Genomic DNA, 16,055 nt, shown 5'->3' with positions numbered 1-16,055 from the left:
GTCCCTTAAACAAGCCCTGGACCCTTTGGTTTTAGAGTTCTAGGCATTCCAGTCAAGGTTAACACAGGAAAAAAAGAGTGGACAAGTGACAGGAGTTTGAGAAACCTTACCAAGTTCTTATAGCTGTGGTCTCTGGGTCTTCTAGAATACAGAGGGGAGGTCATTTTAGGTCTTGGAAAAGATCTGGAGGCCATTACGGGGAGAGAGGACAGAGGGCCCAGCCCACTGGCCTCAGAAGAAATGACAGGGCAACGTTGGACTTTCTGGAATGCCCCCCCCCTTCCCTATCTCAGTGCTGTTCGGCTCCTGAGAACCTTAAGAAGCTTGTGTTCTAGGGAAGAGATAGGGCAAGCACAAGGAAAGAAGACATTTATTCTTTAAAACAAAGACAAAAGCCTCCCTACAAACTCCGTAACTATGTAGAATTGTCATCCCAAATGCAGAGGGCTTGATTAAATGGTTGGATTTTGTCACGTGTACATCTAACCAATTTAAAATCCACTAGAATTTTGTTGTTGTTGTTAGAGGCTTTTACTGCCTACCCTCATGGATTATCGATTAGTTGAGAGTTTCTGGGCAGACTGAGCTGCCCCTTGGATGCCTTTGGTGCTAGACTGCTGGCTTGTAGAATCTGTTGGGCGGGGAAGCACAGAGGCTCTCAGATCCCCAGACTCAGGCAGAAGCAGGCCAGCTGGTACAGGGTAGACGTTCCTTCGTGGAGTAAGAACATGCCCTTTACAGAGAGGCAGCCTGGCACTGATCCCATGCTTGCCACTGCTTAACTGTATGACCTGGGCAGGCGATAAACTCTTTGAACCTCAATTTCCCCATCTTGAGATGGGACACTACAGTACCTACCACATAGGGTAGGATTTTGGGGGGGGACCAGTGAGCACATAAAGCACAAGCCATGGTGCCTGGCATCCAAGAAGCCCCCCATAGGTGTTAGCTGCTGTTACATATTTCTCTCCACTGTGCCTCAGCTGTATACTGTTTCTTGGAGGGACACGCTGGGCTGGGGGAGGGACAGGAAGATACAGAGCTCCTCAGAGAGAATGTCAGACACGGGCAAGGAAAGAGAGAGGCAGAAAAGGAAAATGCTCATGTTTATTGAGTATTTTCAGCGATTATCTTTCTCACCTGTCCTTGGGGCAGCTATATCACTCCCATTTTCCATTTGATGAAGAGGTGAAATAATTCACCCCAGGCCAGTGTGACCCAGGGCCAGGATTCTGACACCAAGCCCTGTGCTCTTTTCTCTGTGCCCCAGTGCTGGTACAAGTCAACCAGGACAGAGGTTGATGGAGCTTGTGTTGGGTACATAATCAAGGTGGTATTAAATGGTTTTTTCCCAAGCTGTTTTTTTGGGGGGTGGTGGCACAGGGACTCGTAGTGGTATTGGTTCTTCTTCTACTGAAATAGGCTCTGAGAAGTCCTGTAGGTAGTAATACCAGTGACCAACATGAACTGAACACGTGTGCATGTCTGGCCCAGGGCCAGGAGCTTCACATACATGTCTCGTTTTAATCCTCACAATAACTATGAGGTGGGTTTTATTATTACATGAGGATTAGTGAGGTTAAGTAATTTGCTTAGGCTTTACTTGATAGTGCAGCTGAAACTCACAGCTGGACAACTGGACTCCGTAAATGACCATTGTAATTTGATGTGACCCGCATTTCCTAAGCTTATTTGACTGTGTCTTATCTTGCCTTTACCTTTCTTTACAGAACATACTTTCTGTTTGCTGTTTAAATGATTTTGAAGCAGTTTGTTAGATTGTTAATTGAGTGGGGCTTATTTCTTTCATCTCTGTCCATGTTAAACAGTTAAGTGGCTTTTTTCTTTCTCTCTCGAATTTTCCCTCGCAGGGAGTACTATACTCCCTGTGTGTTTGCTGATGAAGTCAGCCAGGGTTTCAGGCTCTGCTTTCCTGGTCATACACAAGTACTTATTTTATCATTGCTAAATGGAGTGTATTAGCTCCAGGCCATGGAGAGCAAATCAGGGGAACTGGGAGATACAACACAGAGAAGGAGGCTGCTCTGAAAAATGCTGTCTGCACCTCTAGCCTGAACTCTCCAGCTGTGGGGGAATAAACACAGCAGTGTCAGGGACAGCATTCTAAGGCTTTGGCAGGATGAGACCCTCTTTTCCACAGGTGAGCCTGGGACACTGAGTGACGATGAACACAAAATCGACTTTGGGCATTTTGGTTTTGGAGACCTTTCTGTAGGTTCCTAGCACCTTTATACAAGGTAGAGAAATGAGAGCCCAGTCCTGCCCCCGCCTTCTGAAACTACAGGCAGGGTCAGCAGCACCCATTCTGGGGAGAGTCCTCTGGAACCAGACAGACCAGCACCTCTTTTCCGTTCGTTTTTCTTCTAAATGGGGACTTAGGAGAGCATATCAGGTAGCTTTCCGGTTCTTCGATGTGTTAGCATGAGCTTTTATTTTATTTTATTTTAATTTACTTTTGGCTGCGTTGGGTCTTCATTGCTGCGCGCGGGCTTTCTCTAGTTGCGGCGAGCCGGGGCTACTCTTTGTTGCGGCTTCTAATCGTGGTGGCTTCTCTTTTTGCAGAGCAGGGACTCTAGGCACGTGGGCTTCAGTAGTTGTGGCTCGCGGGCTCTAGAGCGAAGGCTCAGTAGTTGTGGTGCACAGGCTTAGTTGCTCCGCGGCATGTGGGATCTTCCCGGACCAGGGATTGAAACCGTGTTCCCTGCATTGGCAGGCGGATTCTTTTTTTTTTTTTGCAGTACGCGGGCCTCTCACTGTTGTGGCCTCTCCCGTTGTGGAGCACTGGCTCCGGACGCGCAGGCTCAGCGGCCATGGCTCACGGGCCTAGCCGCTCCATGGCATGTGGGATCCTCCCAGACCGGGGCGCGAACCCGTGTCCCCTGCATCGGCAGGCGGACTCTCAACCACTGCGCCACCAGGGAAGTCCCAGCATGAGCTTTTAAATGGGGTTTGCAAAAGGCAGAGTTTATGATTGGATGAAAGAGCATTAGGACACTGTTTTCCTTATGCCAGGGGAGCTGCTGATTTATTTATAGCGACTTAATTTGGAGGTAACAGAGTTGAGGTGGTAGAAAGAGCCCTGGGCTGCAGACCTGGGTTCTAGTCCTGATTCTTCCTCTAACTCACTGTGGGATCCTTGCAGGCCGTGTCACCTTTTCTGGGCATCATTTTTTCTCTGTTTCTAATGAGATGGGTTGGACTTTGGGATCTCCGAGAATCCTTCAAGCCCCCTCTGCCTTTGATGCCAAGATTGTAACTCTCATTTGGTCAGGGTTTGGCAGGACATCCAGTGCCATGTGGTGCAGGGATGCTTACTGATAACCGTCCCTGCAGGAGGATGGGTTTCTTTGACATTGGTGGTGAACTTTGTAGTTTTGACTTTAGGTCTTTTCTTGCCCATACACAGGGCAAATGACAGGTGACCCCAGCAAAGTGACTAGTGGCTTGAGGGCCAGGTGTGCTTCTCCTGGCTGAGGGTACACTGAACATCTGAGGTTTATTCATGGTCACAGTGAGCAAGGAGCATCTGACTGATTGCTGGAGGTGGGCAAAGCAGGGCTCCCTCAGCTTCACCGGCTCCCTGCCTGCCAGTAGCTCTGCTGTGACCAAGCCACTGAAGGTTCTTCCGAATTCTCACTTAGCGTTGCATTTGTGGGTAGGTATCCCCTGGAGTGTGTTTGTGTTTTCTATGTAGTTCATGCTGAGAGTGGGAAAGAACCAGCGCTCTCCTCGTCTCCCAGCCCTTGGACCTTCTGCTGCATGAATTCAGATGTAGAATCTTGAGTCTTTGAAAGGACTCTAGACATCATCATTCATTCAGTGAGAGGATATTACTGGACCCTCCTTCTCCCCAATGCCTGAATCTCAGTGTATTAGTCATTAGTGTACAGTTATGAGATCTTAGCATCTGTTGAGATGCCCTGGGCTAATGGCCTCTATTCTGAATGCCCCCAGATCAGGGCAGGCAAACTTGCCCTCCTCAGCAACTCTAAAAAGATAAGTCTTAAGTCTGCCTTTGCCGAGGAAAAAGGAATGTCCTACCTAGTTGTACCGAACTGATGCATTCTTTGAAAATGGTTTCTGTACCAGTCACTAACAGATGCCTTGCAGAAGGAGTTTCTGATCCTGGGTGAATGTCTTTTCCACTGGTCTCTCTGCTTCTTAGGGTATCTCTTCTGTATTTTTTCTTCAAATAGCTGTTTAGAATTTCTAATGAAGCAACTGTCTGGAGACCAATGTTTATTTCAACATGGTTGGAGTTGTTTTTGCTTCATCTTTCAGAGCCAATAAAGCTGGTTATTAGATTCTGTAATTGCTGCTGTAATTACTCTCTTGGAACCAGCAAAGGCATAATTAAATATGGAGATTCCAAGGACTATTTTTTTTCCATCTAAAAGCAACCTTTTAAACTTCTTTTGGCCTGGGGTAGATTTCAGTTGTTAAAGCATTGTGTTTATTAATGATTAGGCGGGGGCGGGGAGGGGGGGGGCGGGGTGGGGGGCGGGGTTCTTTGGCAGAAAAGGGATTTATTTGAGCACCTTCTTTGAATATTTGGTTTAGATGAACTCCTTGTTAACCCAGTACTTGTTTTTATTTTTTTTCCATTCCCCCCCCACCAGTTTTATTGAGATATAATTGACATATAACATTATATTATTTTTAGGTATATAGTGTAATGATTTAATGTATGTATATATTGTGAAATGATTATCAAAATACATTCAGTTAACATGCATCACCTCACATGATTACATTTTTTTAAAACCTTGTATTGAGAACTAAGTACTTGTTTTTTTAAACCAACCATGAGGAATTTAGAGAAGTACAAGGCAAGATACTAAGAGCTAGCACATATTTATGAAAAACATTGGGTCTGGCCCTTTTGGCTTTGGCTATATGTAGAAGCAAATTTTTGTGGTCAGCAATAAGATTGGGATGGAGGCTGTTTTACTTGAAGTGGAACGGTCTGCAGGAAGAGAGGCATTTTTACTCATTTAGCTTGCCCTAAGTTATACTTCACCAGTGTGCCACATGTTTGTAAGATACGGGGTGGTTCAAGTGCTCTGAATATTTATGTTTACACATATTTTCGCAGCCCAAAGGCTGACCCCATGTCAAATTTCAAGGTTACTCTACTCATGAACCATGTATGGAAAGGGGGAAACGAATCACTTACCCTTTCACTTTGGGGTTCTCAACTAGCTGAAAAATACACACAGGATTTAGATTGGGGTAAACAAATGGACTGTCTCTGCCAGAAGCCGTCCTGGAGAGTTCATTGCGAGGAGGGGAAGAGACCGTGTGAACCCTGCAGGCAGGAAGGGGAGACCTAGAGGGCCAGGCTGTTCACTCAGGACTTTTCCCCCCCTCAGACAGGGCACACCTCGTGGCGAGGATACAGGGGGAAGGGTGGGCCCTTGCAAAAGTTCCTGTTTTTTTTTTTTTTTTTTTTTTTTTTTTTTTTTTACAAGAGCCGCTGCAGCTGCTGCCGGGATCCGACAAAAGTTCCTGTTTTATGGACCAGGACAAATGCATGGAAAGAATGCTGCCCAGTGACTGTTTTAGCCAGTGTTTCAATGACATGTTATCTTTTCTCCATTGAGTAAGAGGTACACAGGAGGTAAAATATGGGTGTACCCCACATGAGGGACCCTGCAGAGTATATGAAAAACTTAAAAAAACAGGTGAAATTGGAGATTCAGTTTAATATATATTAAGCACTTGCTGTGTACCAGTCATTGTGCTGGTGATGGTTTGTAAAGATGAATAATATAAACATTATTTCATTCATGGGGGACTCTTGCTTACCTCCCTGGTATGTTTGGGTGTTTGTTTCCAGATAATTTATTGCTTGGGGGATTTTAGCAGTGGGGTGTAGAGCAGAGAAATGCCAGATTGCCATGCAAGGAGTCACTGCCAATTGAAAATGTATTCGAGCAAAAGTTAAAGCTGTTCTAAACCTATGATGTTAACAGGCAAGGAATGGTTTTAAAAATCAGAACATAACTAACTGTATAAAATCACTACATTCAGGACACTGAGAAGCAAGGCAAATGTCATCTTGTTGTTTGTTCTTGAGAACTGTCCCAGTGTCACTTGCCATCATCCCGAGCCCGTGTGGGAAGAGCAGAGGCCTGGGGGTTTATACAGACTAGTGGTTGAGCCTTCCCCTCCTCTCATAACAGCAGAATGAGCCACTCCACCTTTCTTTTCTTTTTTTTTTTTAATTTATTTATTTTATGTATTTACTTTTGACTGAGTTGGGTCTTGGTTGCTGCTCGAGGGCTTTCTCTAGTTGTGGCGAGCGGGGGCTACTCTTCGTTGCAGTATGCAGACTTCTCATTGCAGTGGCTCCTCTTGTTGCGGAGCATGGGCTCTAGGCGCATGGACTTCAGGAGTTGCAGCGCGTGGGCTCAGTTAGTTGTGGCTCTCGGGCTCTAGAGCGCAGGCTTAGTAGTTGTGGCACACGGGTTTAGTTGCTCTGCGGCATGTGGGATCTTCCCAGACCAGGGCTCGAACCTGTGTCCTCTGCATTGGCAGGCGGATTCTTAACCACTGTGCCACCAGGGAAGTCCCCACTCCACCTTTCTGATCCCCAGTCTTGTTGGTGTGGATCTGGGATCTGTGCCCTTGGACCATGCGGGAGGATTGAATGAGGAGGCGGGCAGGACTGCAGCAGCCGCCCTGCTTGCTTATCATGCAGCCGGCGCTCATAACACCTATTGAATCTTGACTGGTGAACAAGTTGTTAGAGGCTGGGCTATGCTGTGAGTGATGGGGGAGGCTGAGGAAGACCTGGGAAAGGGGTACATGTGGGACATGGGCCTCAGAAGGCTTGAGAATCACTTGTTGATTAGGGTGTGTCTAAGTTGGTTTCTGTGGAAAAGCAACACAGTATCCGCGAAGCCAGGAGGAAGCAGCCCCAGGCCCTGAGCATTTGTATACCAGGACTCTCCCCAGATGCCTTCCATCTGCCATGATGGTCAATGGCAAAGGGATTCGGAACTGGTGCTGGGGCTCCCGGAACCAGGCTTGTGGCGAGAATCCCAGTCCCTTGCCTCCCTCAGGGCCTTGCAGGCTACATTAAACCACGTGGAGGCTTTGTCCTGTGGGCAGAGGAGCTGTTGCGGGTTCTTAAGCAAAGGAATGACATGATTGGATATGTACTCCCTCTTCTGTGATCCCACAGTTCCCTGGACGCTCCCTGCTGCACTGGATGGTGCCTCCAGGGCAGGGTGCTGTCTTTTTCATTCATTGGGAGGCATAACAGTTAGTATGGCAGCCCATGGACTTTGGAGTTCCATACCTGGCTTAATCCCCTCTCTGCTGCCTACCACCTGGTAACCTGAGTTACAGAACCTCTCTGAACCTGTTTCCTCATCTGCTAAAAAGGGTGGTCATTTCTACCTTAAAGGGTTGCTGTTGTGAGGTACTTACTTGGCAAGCATGGCTTAGTACTAGCAGAAGGTGAAGATGTTCAGTAAAGGGTCTTGGGGACCCCTGGGTGTGACTGCAGGTTGGATTTTTTGAAGTCATAGGCCATCTGGCCATTCATACCAGAATGAGGGAGATAACAGGTTGAATGGCTTTTCAGCTTTTAGAGGCACATTTCATTGTTCTTCAGATTTTTAGCAGTGTTTCTTTAGCCTGCTTTATCCTTTGGCTGGAGGAATTTTCCTGGTGGTTTTTGTCTGCTGCTTTTATTTTTAAATTTTTATTTATTTATGGCTGCATCAGGTCTTCATTGCTGCACGCGAGCTTTCTCAAGTTGTGGTGAGCAGGGGCTACTCTTCGTTGTGGTGCACGGGCTTCATGGGCTTCTCATTGCGGTGGCTTCTCTTGTTGCGGGGCACGGGCTCTAGGCGCACGGGCTTCAGTAGTTGTGGCATGCGGGCTTCAGTAGTTGTGGCTTGTGGGCTCTAGAGTGCAGGCTCAGTAGTTGTGGCACACGGACTTCGTTGCTCTGTGGCATGTGGGATCTTCCCAGCCCAGGGCTCAAACCCGTGTACCCTGCATTCAGGGCAGGCGGATTCTTAACCACTGCACCACCAGGGAAGCCCTTGTCTGCTGCTTTTAAAGGAACTATGGACTGCTTACATGCAAGCCAAGGCCCTGTTTCCTTGGCAAATGGTTCTCAGGGTGCTATCCTAGGCTAACAGGGAGCTTTAGTGGAAGGAGTACGGGACCTATTCAGGTGACATATGGAGAAACCACAGCCCTCTTGGGGAGGTGATTGACTGTTCCCTACAGCCTGCAGGAGGTGGCTTTGGTATGGAGCTGGGGGGGCACGAGTGCATGGGTACATATGTGTCTACATATGTATGTGAGGCTAGTGCTGTCCAGGCCAAGGCAGGTGCCGGCAGCCCATTCCTTCTGCTTGATTCTGTGCAGAGCCTCCTTCCTGGCTTCGATGCCCAGCTAGATGTGTGCTAAAGATGCTTTTCAGTGTAAAGAGGGGAACTAAAATAGTAAGGGGAGGGAAGCCTGGGTTTTGAGTCGGAAGGTGTGGTTTGGCCCTTGCTCTGCTACCAAGTCATCTTGATCAAATTGCTTGCCCTGACTGAACCTTAAAACAAGATTGTCTCCTATAGCCTTAACACACCAGGAGGCTGAGAGTGATGATGGCATTGATTTGACCAAGTGGTCAGACTCTAGATTAGTCCCTGACAGGGAGTTCTGTCTTTATTTCACTTGTGCTGTTTTCTGTGATAGGGAACGCTATAGTTATCATCTTCAGGCATGGGGCTTTTTGCTTTTGTTGAATACATTTCCAGAAAGAAATTACTGGGGCAGAGGGCAGAAACAATATTATGGCTGTTGCTGTGTGTTACTTTTCAGAAACATTATAACAATTTACAGTGGCCGGCTGTGTGTGAGATAGCATTTTAACCCCAAATGATCCAGTATTTAATATAGTCGTTATTTATTATTTTGTAATTTAGTTGACATAAAATGATACTTTAAAGCTGCTTTGGGCTTCCCTGGTGGCGCAGTTGTTGAGAATCTGCCTGCCAATGCAGGGGACATGGGTTTGAGCCCTGGTCTGGGAAGATCCCACATGCCACGGAGCAACTAGGCCCGTGAGCCACAACTACTGAGCCTGCGCGTCTGGAGCCTGTGCTCCGCAACAAGAGAGGCCACGATAGTGAGAGGCCCGCGCACCGCAATGAAAAGTGGCCCCCGCTTGCCGCAACTGGAGAAAGCCCTCACACAGAAACGAAGACCCAACACAGCCAAAAATAAAAATTAATTAATTAAAAAAAAAAGATACTTTACCTTAGCAGTGACTTCTGAGGACTTAAAAAAAAAGCTGCTTTATAATAATTAGAGCTGATGGTTTTTTGGGTGTGCACTATGTTTAATGTTGTGCTAAGTGTTTCTGTTATGTTATCTCATTCACAGTGAACCTATCAGGGAGGCTAAGTAGCTCACTAAGTCTGAGAGCTGGGGTTTGAACCTAAGGCAATTTGACTTCAAAGCACATTCTTTTTCTGGGTGTCCTCCATGCTTTGATTTGTGTGTGTGCAGTTGCTTATGTGCCTGGCTCCGTTTTGAAGTCTGTGAATTTTGTATAATTTTCTGCTTTTTACAATTTACTTTTCGCTGCGTTGGGTCTTCGTTGCTGCGCATGGGCTTTCTCCAGTTGGGGCGAGCAGGGGCTACTCTTTGTTGCGGTGCGCGGGCTTCTCATTGTAGTGGCTTCTCGTTGCAGAGCATGGGCTCTAGGCACGTGGGCTTCAGTAGCTACAGTATGTGGGCTCAGTAGTTGCGGCACGTGGGCCCTAGAGTACATGGGCTTCAGTAGTTGTGGTGCGTGGGCTTAGTTGCTCTGTGGCGTGTGGAATCTTCCTGGACCAGGGATCGAACCCATGTCCCCTGCATTGGCAGGTGGATTCTTAACCACTGTGCCACCAAGGAAGTCCCTAGTATAGTTTCCTTAGAAAATTGAATGTGCTTTTTGTGTAGGAGAGATTATTAGCCCTCTGTTATAGTGGAAGCAGAAGCTGAAGTGCACCCATCACAGTTAGGAAGAAGACTCAGTGAACTCTAGGACACCGCCCTGTATCTGGGCTCTCTGAAACCCTGTTTTCTTCCCCCTGTGCAGCTGCCCTCCAGGCACTGAAGCGCAAGAAGAGGTATGAAAAGCAGCTGGCACAGATCGACGGCACACTGTCAACCATCGAGTTCCAGCGAGAGGCCCTGGAGAATGCTAACACCAACACCGAGGTGCTCAAGAACATGGGCTATGCCGCCAAAGCCATGAAGGCTGCCCACGACAACATGTACGTGGCCACCCACTGGTGGAGGGGGGCACCCATGTGGAAGGGCAGTGCTGGCCCTGGAGTGCCTCAATCCCGGGCCATGGCCTTGGGCAGACCCCATGACTTAGCCATTCAAGCACCTGAGTTTGTTTTAATTTGCATTCTTTTTTGGAACTCCTTTTAAAATGGATTATGTGCCCTGCTGCCCTCGGAAGCAGATCTCATGGAATGAAACAGTGTTTTCTGAGTAATTCAGGGTTATTGGGATGAATATAGAGTTTCAAGCTGGAAAAGTCCTTAGAAGTTTCTCTCACCCAAGCCTCTGATCATCAAGGTGGGGAAGTTTGTCCCAGGGAGGGGAGGTGACTTGCCCTGGGTTTGTGTAAACTTGGATAGAACTGGGATTAGAATCAATGCCCGTGACTTTCGCCTCATGCTGTCAGGGGTCCTGAAAAATGTGGTACATTTGAGGACTTTAACTCCCTCTCTTCTTAGGTCTGTTTTTGATGGAATTTTCTGCCTCCCCCCTTGCTCTTGGGCTTTGGCTATCATGTTGACAGTGTTCTTGACCTCAGCATTCCTTCCTTTATGTGGCTACTTCTCATATACAGTGGCCGAAGAAACTAGATAACCGAGCTTGTTATATTTGTAATTAAAGGCCAGGGTAACACTAGGCTCCAGATGAGGGCCTCTCCCAAACAGAACAAAATTCTGCATTTGTTTTAGTGCTTGAACTTGGCATTGTATATTTGGGGGTGCTTGGAGCACTTTTTTGCTTCCTTTGGGTACTCAGCCGCGCTGTAGAACAGGGACTGGCCAAATGCAGCCTGTGGGCCTGCTGCCAGTTTTTGTAAATAAAATTCTATTGAAACACAGTTGTGTCCATTAATACATATTGTCTGTGGCTGCTTTTGTGGCACATGGCAGGGTTGAATTTTTGTGACAGATCGTATGGCCCACAAATTCTAAAATATTTACTGTTTGGCCCTTTACAGAAAAAGTTTGCTGATCCCTGTTCTAGAAGTGTGGGATTGCAGGAAAAGTAGCCTTCAAATAACTGAGCTATCGTCTGAGGGGATGTTCACTGGACTGAGCCTCCTGAGTGAGGTCCATGTCTGCTTCGTGTCCATGTTCTCCAAGATGCCTGGCGCACAGCATGTCTCAGTGAATACTGTGCATGCCTTGAAGTATACATGTGTATATTATATTGATTAATTGTAAGTTTATATGATTGACAGTGTTATAGAAAATAATTCTGCATTGTTTGCTTTTCCTTTGGGGCCTAGTAGAGGAGCCATGAGTGGATCTGTGTAGACGGGAAGGGCCTGTCAAATGGCGTGGCTCTGTTTTATGATTGTGATTTTACCTCCCCCGGTGCAGAGTTACCCTTGAGCTTGAAGAGCTACTGGCCCAGGAGTTCAAGTCCCATGGTCTCATCCAACGTGTTTACCAGCTTGCATGAGAGACCCTGACAATGGCACCTAACTTTACCAAGCCTTATTTCCTTAGGGTGTTGGACTAGGCGATGTCTAAGGATGCTTCCATCTTCTTGGTTCTGTGATCCTCTATTTTAAAGAGGAGGAGGAAGACAAAGTAAAGACAAAAAAGGAATTCCTCAGAGGGAGTAATTGTGGGGCTGGGGCTGGGCAGCAGACTGCGGGGAGCGGGGCTTCTGCTTCTGCCTCACAGGCCCTCTTTACACAGACTGTCCAACGTGACATCTGTCTGTTTCATTTAAAGGGACATCGATAAAGTTGATGAGTTAATGCAGGACATTGCTGACCAGCAGGAACTTGCAGAAGAGATTTCAACAGCTATTTCAAAGCCTGTAGGGTTTGGAGAAGAGTTTGACGAGGTGAGTGGTTTCATGCAGATCACACAGGTTTCACAAATGATTCCTGGGCTGCCTCTGATGTGCTCTTGAAGCCTCTCTGGCAGGGAATATGTGGTTTGGAAGTCACCAGTTCTCGTCCCTCCAGAGACTTGAACATAGACAGGGTATGGTATTAACCCTCCCTAATTCTGGGTTTTGAGGGCTGCTTTCACTGTTTGGGGAGCTTAGGTGGAGTAAAGGAGCCTTTGTTGGGACCCCTCAGCAGACTTCAGGTCAATATTGGTTTCAACAGGTAGTTACCTGCACCTTTCCGTGGTGAGTCCTGGGCTCAGAGCTGGGGCAGCTGAGGTCACCATGCCCTGGAGAAGTTTACAGGATTTGCCCTCAGACAACTCTGATGTGAGATAAAGGTGAAGCCAAGGAAGGAACATTTACACCTGATCCCCCCTGAAGGATCCGTCTGGAACTTGGCCACCTACCAATTTCTGCTGTGGCAATTAGAACGTTGGGTCTCTTAGGTTTTTAAAATACAGTTACAGGCCCTGTACCTCATTCTGCCTTAGATTTGAGTGCACTGAAGGTCAGGCTCTCTTCATCAAACCTAATTCTTTGTGCTGATTCCCACTGTATAGCTGAGGAAACAGCCTGTGGCTCTTACCCTTGGCTCCCAGCACCAGGCTTTTCATGTTTTCAGACTGGAGTTTGATGGACTAGTCAAGTTCGTTTCAATTCAGCAGACATTCCTGAACATTCACTCAGTGCGCCCAGTTCTGAGATAAGGAAATGGGAATGATAAAATACAGTCCCTTTCCTCAGGATGCTCACAGCCTGGTGCAGGGGCCCCAGACGTAGACAGCAATAATAGCTCATGGTGTGTTACGTTCACCAGTAGAAGTATGTTTAGGATGTTTGAGTCACAGAGTGTGGACCTGGAGTTCATCTCCCCTCTGACCTTCTCAGAGGGGCTGTGGGGCTTTTAAAAAATGAGCCATCCCCTGAGCCATCAGCTAAGAGGTACCACTGGAGGGGCTGGGATTCCAAGGTTGTCTCTCATTTTTGTGTTTGCTTTTACCAGGATGAGCTCATGGCAGAATTAGAAGAACTAGAACAGGAGGAACTAGACAAGAATTTGCTGGAAATCAGTGGACCGGAAACAGTCCCTCTACCAAATGTTCCTTCTATATCCCTACCATCAAAACCCAGTGAGTACTTTTAGCCACAGTCATGACATACCCATGACCCACGTGGTGGGTAGTCTTGTGGTTGCTTGTCTTCAGTTGGGGTCCTGAGTTGCCCAGAGTTGAGAACCAGATAGGATCTGTTGTGACAGCCCTAAAGACAGTGTCACCTGCTCTTTCCTAGTTTCTCTGTAGAGCAGAGTTTCTTCACCTTGGCACTGTTGACATAGCCAGACCATTCTTCGGGTGGGGACTGGGAGGGGGCCCTGTCCTGTGCTCTGTGGATCTCTAGCAGCACCCATGGCCTCCACCCACTAGATGCCAGTAGCATCCCCCTCCCCAGGTTTTGACAACCAAAAATGTCACCGGAGTTTGCCAGATGTTGGGGGGTGGGGCGGGTCACAGCCAGTTGAGAACCATTATTGTAGAATTACTTTCCCTGTGCCACCAAACAAGGGGAGAGTTTGACAGCTCTTGCTCCCCGTCTAGTATCCTGTGCTGTGCACACCTGTAAAAGCCGGGGCCTCAGAGGTTGCCACGGTAGGAAGGAAACAGCTTTGGCTTTTTTAGAAACCTGGTTCTATAAAACCTTCACTTCCTTCTTCCTTGCCCACGCCTCCCGCCGCCCCGCACTGTTTCACCCTTGGGTAGAAGTTTTCCACACAGAACTTCTAGAAAAGGTGAAGCTGCTTGATTTGGCATGGAGAGAGAGGCCAGGGAGCGGGGTGTGACCAGGCTGTGTCACCTCACTCTCCCACAGATCAAGGGGAAGTGGCCCCTCTAGTCGAGTCAGCTGCCCGGGGTGGGGTGTGGGCAGAGGGGGTCCGGAGGCCGTCCAGCAAGCTGCCGGCAGCGTATAGAGGTGGCTTAAGCCCTTGAGGTGGAAGGGGGTGGCGGGCCGGGATTAGAGCTCTTCCAGGGTTCTTCCCTCTCGCCCCCACCTTGCATGCTCTGGGGCTGAGGCCATGTATGGAGCCTGATGGACTCTCAGTGTAGAGTCCTCCCCGCTTTGTCTGGCTCTGGTGTGGGGGGAGGGGAGGTGCTGGGGAAAGTGTGCCTGGTTATCTGGAGTTGTATGTTGCAGCTTTTAGGCACAGAGAAGCAGTCTGTTGATAGCCTGGAGATGAGGCTGGCTGCAGGGGCGGGGCTGTTTTGTAGACAACATGTAGCGCAGCCCTGGCATCCAGCCAGAGTGTGTGGCGAACACTGCAGCCAGCCTTCCTAAACTAAACAGCTTTTCCTCTCTTCACACAGCCAAGAAGAAGGAAGAGGAAGATGATGACATGAAGGAATTGGAGAACTGGGCTGGATCCATGTAACTGGTCCAGCGCGGGCTGGGCCCAGACAGACTCTGGTGGCCTGCGAGGCGGGCAGGCGTGTGCGTGTGTGGGGCAGGCAGGCCGTGGTGCAGGCAGGTTCCATCGCTCTCGAATCTCCCTCCAAAGCAGTAGGGCTGCATCACTGCTCACTCTGCATAGCATGGTCTGCACCCAGCGGTACGGGTTGGGGGGAGGGGGGTGGGGGGCTGGGAGATGCCTGCTGTTTATAATGTTGAATTTCTGTAAAATAAATTGTATTTGCAAATCCAACATTGAGCTTCTGGACTACGCTAACTCCACTGATGAACCTCAATGGAAAGGGTCGACCGTTTGCAGTTGAAATGATCTGAAAATGTAGCCTCTGTCCTTTTATGTCAGCTGACTTGTCGCACATCTCTTTGTAAGACTCGTATGGTACTGGCAGAAGAATCATTTTTTTAAAGCCATAGGCTTTTCCTCGTCCTTGGTTGTAATAATGTATCTGATTTTCATTCCCTCAAGAGCTGTATTTCTGTCCATCATGTGTGTACTGGCCCCTGTGTTTCCCACCCTGGCCCACTCCTCTCTCCCACTCGCCTGGTCTTTTTGGAGTTTGTGACACTGATTTGAAATGGATGGTGTTCTTTTGAGAGCGTGTGAGATTGTTAGAGTTAAATTCCAGCTATACATTTTTCTAACATAGCTCTAAGGTCCTTGTTGCTGTTTGTGATAACTGAGAGATAACTCATTGGAAACATGTGCATACATTTATATTCAGATGAAGTTATGGTTTGCACCATCTATTAAATATCTCGATTAATTTTCATACTTTGCCATTGTGTTTAATCATTCTGTCGTTTGCTTTGGGAGTTGGCCCTTTCCAGGCCAGCGTCGTATCCAGTGGCGTCTGTAGAAACATGGAAGACTTGAGCATGATGTGTATCAACAATTTGAACCAAGAGCAGAGCGTGTCTTACTAGAAATGTGTTTAGGTTCCAGAAGCCATGGATCTGTGACCTTCACCTTGCTTGGGGACCCTCTGGGCACAGTTCAGGAGTGAGTTTGTTCTTGTGTGGCTCCAGGGTCTTCCCTAGTTCTCCGTCAGCATCCGTGGGCAATGCCAGCAGGACAACAGACCCTCCACCTGTTGGAAACATTGGTGTGCCCACTGACTAGGCCCATCTGGTGCCTTTCCTGTGGGGTGGAAGCATAGGGCAGTGACTGAGAATCTAGCTCACAAGTCCTAGTCTTGGGTCTGCTGTGACTTGCCCTGTGACTGTTACCCGGCCTCTTCCACTGTCTCTAGTTTTCCTTAGTCTTATACTACCTTAAGAATCTGATGAACACTGTGGACCCGCTCCTTCAGAAAAGTGGATCTATGCCTATTCATCCCTCCTTCTGCATGCAAATTGGCAGAATTGAGAGGATCGCCCTCCAGTACCCATCCCCAAACCTCTTGAGA

The 16,055-nt window shown here is 48.0% G+C and overlaps 1 protein-coding gene across 1 annotated transcript in view; it reads left to right on the top strand.

Annotated features, from left to right (window-relative positions):
• Positions 1-15,419, top strand: part of CHMP4B (charged multivesicular body protein 4B) — a 47,088-nt gene extending 31,669 nt beyond the window's left edge. Inside the window, exons 2-5 of the mRNA XM_060123969.1 lie at positions 10,127-10,304; positions 12,024-12,138; positions 13,193-13,319; positions 14,550-15,419. Coding sequence (XP_059979952.1) covers positions 10,127-10,304; positions 12,024-12,138; positions 13,193-13,319; positions 14,550-14,614 — 485 coding nt within the window. The 3' untranslated portion in view covers positions 14,615-15,419. The remainder of the gene's footprint in view (positions 1-10,126; positions 10,305-12,023; positions 12,139-13,192; positions 13,320-14,549) is intronic.
• Positions 15,420-16,055: the final 636 nt, after the last annotated feature.

This window comes from Lagenorhynchus albirostris, chromosome 15, assembly GCF_949774975.1.
Source record: "Lagenorhynchus albirostris chromosome 15, mLagAlb1.1, whole genome shotgun sequence".
NCBI lineage: Eukaryota > Metazoa > Chordata > Mammalia > Artiodactyla > Delphinidae > Lagenorhynchus > Lagenorhynchus albirostris.
Note: the sequence above shows the minus strand (reverse complement) of the source record. Positions and strands in the feature narration are given on the sequence as shown.